We start from the raw sequence: 3,764 nt of genomic DNA on the forward strand, positions 1-3,764 counted from the left end.
TTGGAAATAAAGACTTTTTGTAATTGTCTTTCATCAAGAATGTCTCATTGTTTGATTTCTATGCTTGTATTGTTTCCAAGGCACCGCAGACTGGAGGACTGAAATCTTAGCAAATCCTCTCAGTCAGAGTAAACTGACAGCTCCTTTCCTAGCCTGCTTCCCTGCTGCAAACAGTGATTCACTATCTTTGCAATGACTATACAGATGGTTGTATGACAATGTCGGGGATGGTGGAGGAGATCAGGAGGACAGAGAGAAGAGAAAGCTACCATTACAGAGGGCTACAATTCACTTCACATAAAGTTTATTCTCTTAGCAGCAGTGAAGGGGAATAGAGCAGCAGCTACTCAGAGAGCCGGTGGAGAGATAGCTGTGCAGTATTGAGTGGGCGTGGTTATGCTACACGGCCTCTGAAAGTGGAGAGGGGAGTGGGAACTGAGTTTGTGCACCTCCAGGAGAGTGACCAGCTGATTAGTGCTAGGATTGCTCCATAGCCAGTAACTTGAATGTAGGAGAACCTGCAAACCAAGTATGATGGTTTCTAAATGTAAGAGAAGGAAAACTCAATGCAAAAAAACAAATAAGTGCGTCATTTTTTTCGGCATGGACTTCTGCATGATTTTTCATGCACAAAGGCTTCCATAGCCTTTAACCTGTTAGACCTTATACATAATTGGTTCTGTGTGTATAATGGAAAAATATTTTTAATTGGGGTTTATCACCAATATTTATTCCCTATTCAGAGGAAAGAGGTTAATTGTCTGATCACTGGGGCCTGACATCTGTGACACACAGTGATCCCAAAAACTGTGTCTTTAAATGCCCCTGTGAATGGAGCAGAGTTGTGCATGCTCAAGTACTGCTCCTTTCACCTCTGTGGGATAGACAGAGATAGCCAAGTGCATCGATCTCCATCTGTCTGATAGAAATTAATAAAGTGGCGATCAAGCATGCACACTGCCACTCCATTAACAGGGGCATTCACAGGCTGCCATTTTTGGGATTACTAGGGGCCCCAGTAGTTAGACCCCAGCAATAAGACATTTATCCCCTATTCCATGGACAGGGTCTTTGGTGATCAAACCCTTATAGGGGAAAGGAGGGCTGTAAACCCGCAGAATAATTTCCTCTAGTAGGCCATAACAATCCGACTTTGTCACTGCTTCTAAATCAACACATATGGAGCATCAATGATATTATATACAGTAACTCCACTACATTAGCCACTATGATATAAAAAGCCTAGTGTCCTCAATGCCTATTTGAAGAGGCTGGAGGGGAATTTTCCTCCATGCTTTCCTTGCCAGTTCTCTAACCATTCTTGTGCTCCTATTGAGCACTACAAAAAGCAGACTGCAAAATCTAAGTGTCACATCCAGGGATCCTTTCGGTAAATTTCAAGTGCAATTAGCCACAAGCAAAAGATCAGGTCACCCAATGCTATTTTTTTTTCTTTTACCCCAGAAATATATTTACCATAAATAACGTTGAACTTTCCTAAAACCCATCCTAAGGACAAGATAATGTTAACCGTCTCAAAGTAGATTTTTCTCAATCTGAAACCAAGTCATCATCTCAAGTCCTACTGATGGAACGCAGCAGTTTATAAAGCCTTTGGTATCAGTCTCCAATTAGTAAATTTATTATAAAGATGTTCAATGTCAGGATAGCAAGACTTGTTCCTGGCATTGACACTAAATGGTGGGCACAAGAAATGACTTCGGGAAAACATCACTGACCATCTGCTCAGACTCACTCATGCACTGATAAATAATCCTCTCCCTCGAGGTCAGTATATCCATTTGCTTCACTTGCTGTCTGTTTGATGTCACAAATTGTGGTTGATAAACAGATTGAAGTTACTATTAAAAAGAAGAAAAATGCAACCAAACACTCAGTGTAACTGACCAGTCGAGTAGACAATTCGGGTGTAAGAACTTGCTGTTACACATTGCTGTAAGAGTAGTTTTTTTTTAACTTTCTAATCATATAACGAACAGAAGGAATATTCACTGGGTGAGATATGTATCTTAGGACTGTATCTCTCAGACTGGGTTTTAAGGAACTCCAGGGTTCTACCAAGGGGTCTGGTGGGTTCCTAAAACTGTAAATTAGTCATTGCAAGCAAGTAGAAGGGTGTATCTCCTGCACTATGTTGGCTTTTGTGCATGCTGGCAAGCTTGATAGCTCCAATCAGCCAATATCCTACAGTGTTAATCATGTTAGACCCTTTCACATTAGTATAGCTCATGATAGAACCTTTCTCATTAGTATTATTCAAGGTAGACCCTTTCTCATTGGTATTACTTGTGGTTCATCATTAGTGTTACTCATGGTTGACCCTTGGACCATGGTATTACTCATAGTAGACCCTTTCTCATGCGTGTTATTCATAGTAGAACCTTTCTCATTGGTAGTACACATGTTAGACCCTTTCTCATTAGTGTTACACATGGTTGACCATTGGACCTTGGTATTATTTATCGTAGACCCTTTCTCATTAGTGTTATTCATAGTAGAACCTTTCTCATTGGTAGTACCCATGTTAGACCCTTTCTCATTAGTGTTACTCATGGTTGACCCTTGGACCATGGTATTACTCATGGTAGACCCTTTCTCATTAGTATTATTCAAGGTAGAGCCTTTCTCATTGGTATTACTTGTGGTAGATGCTTTATCATTAGTGTTACTCATGGTTGACCCTTGGACCTTGGTATTATCTATGGTAGACCCTTTCTCATTAGTGCTATTCATAGTAGAACCTTTCTCATTGGTAGTACTCATGTTAGACCCTTTCTCATTAGTGTTACACATGGTTGACCCTTGGACCTTGGTATTATTTATCGTAGACCCTTTCTCATTAGTGTTATTCATAGTAGAACCTTTCTCATTGGTAGTACTCATGTTAGACCCTTTCTCATTAGTGTTACACATGGTTGACCCTTAGACCATGGTATTACTCATGATAGACCCTTTCTCATTAGTGTTACTCATGGTACACTTTTTCTCAATAGCATTACTTATAGTAGACCCTTTCTTATTAGTGTTACTCATGGTTGATCTTTTCTCATTGGTCTTCTTCATTTTAGACCCTTTCTCATTTGTGTTACTAATGGTTGACCCTTGGACATTGGTATTTTTCATAAGTGTTACTCATAGTTGATCAATTCTCATTGGTATTACTCATGTTAGACCCTTTCTCATTTGTGATACTAGTGGTTGACCTTTGGACATTGGTATTTCTCATGTGTTACTCATAGTTGATCATTTCTCATTGGTATTACTCATGTTAGACCCTTTGTCATTAGTGTTACTCATGGTAGACCCCTTCTCATTAGTGTTACTCATGTTAGACCCTTTCTCATTCATATTACTACTCATGATAAAACTCTTTGACATTAGTTTTACTTGTGATAGACCCTTTTTCATTAATATTACTCATGATAGAACCATTGTCATTAATGCCTGAAGAAGTTCCTATGTGGAAATATCTAGAAAAGATCTTTATGCAACATTCTAGGCCAATGTGAATATCTCATAGACTTTGGAACAAGCAAGTCATAATCTAAAGCTACCATCTTGTTCTGCCCAGCAAGATTATGGTCTTGTATAACCAGATATATGTGTCTACTCTTTATTGTAGAGAGTTCTTAAAATATGCATATATTGGTTGGAAGTTGGTATTCCTAATACAAATATCCAAATTTCCTTTATGGGCATGGAGCTAAATGATAAAATTCTGCCACCGCAGAAGAAATTAAGTA

The 3,764-nt window shown here is 39.0% G+C and overlaps 1 protein-coding gene across 1 annotated transcript; it reads right to left on the reverse strand.

Moving 5' to 3' along the window:
* Positions 1–2,277: 2,277 nt before the first annotated feature.
* On the reverse strand, positions 2,278–2,934 carry LOC136581773 (5'-AMP-activated serine/threonine-protein kinase catalytic subunit alpha-like). Its single transcript, XM_066582396.1, has one exon. The coding sequence runs from the start codon at positions 2,932–2,934 to the stop codon at positions 2,278–2,280; it is 657 nt and encodes a 218-aa protein (XP_066438493.1).
* Positions 2,935–3,764: the final 830 nt, after the last annotated feature.

The sequence above is a fragment of the Eleutherodactylus coqui genome, chromosome 11, assembly GCF_035609145.1.
Source record: "Eleutherodactylus coqui strain aEleCoq1 chromosome 11, aEleCoq1.hap1, whole genome shotgun sequence".
Lineage (NCBI taxonomy): Eukaryota > Metazoa > Chordata > Amphibia > Anura > Eleutherodactylidae > Eleutherodactylus > Eleutherodactylus coqui.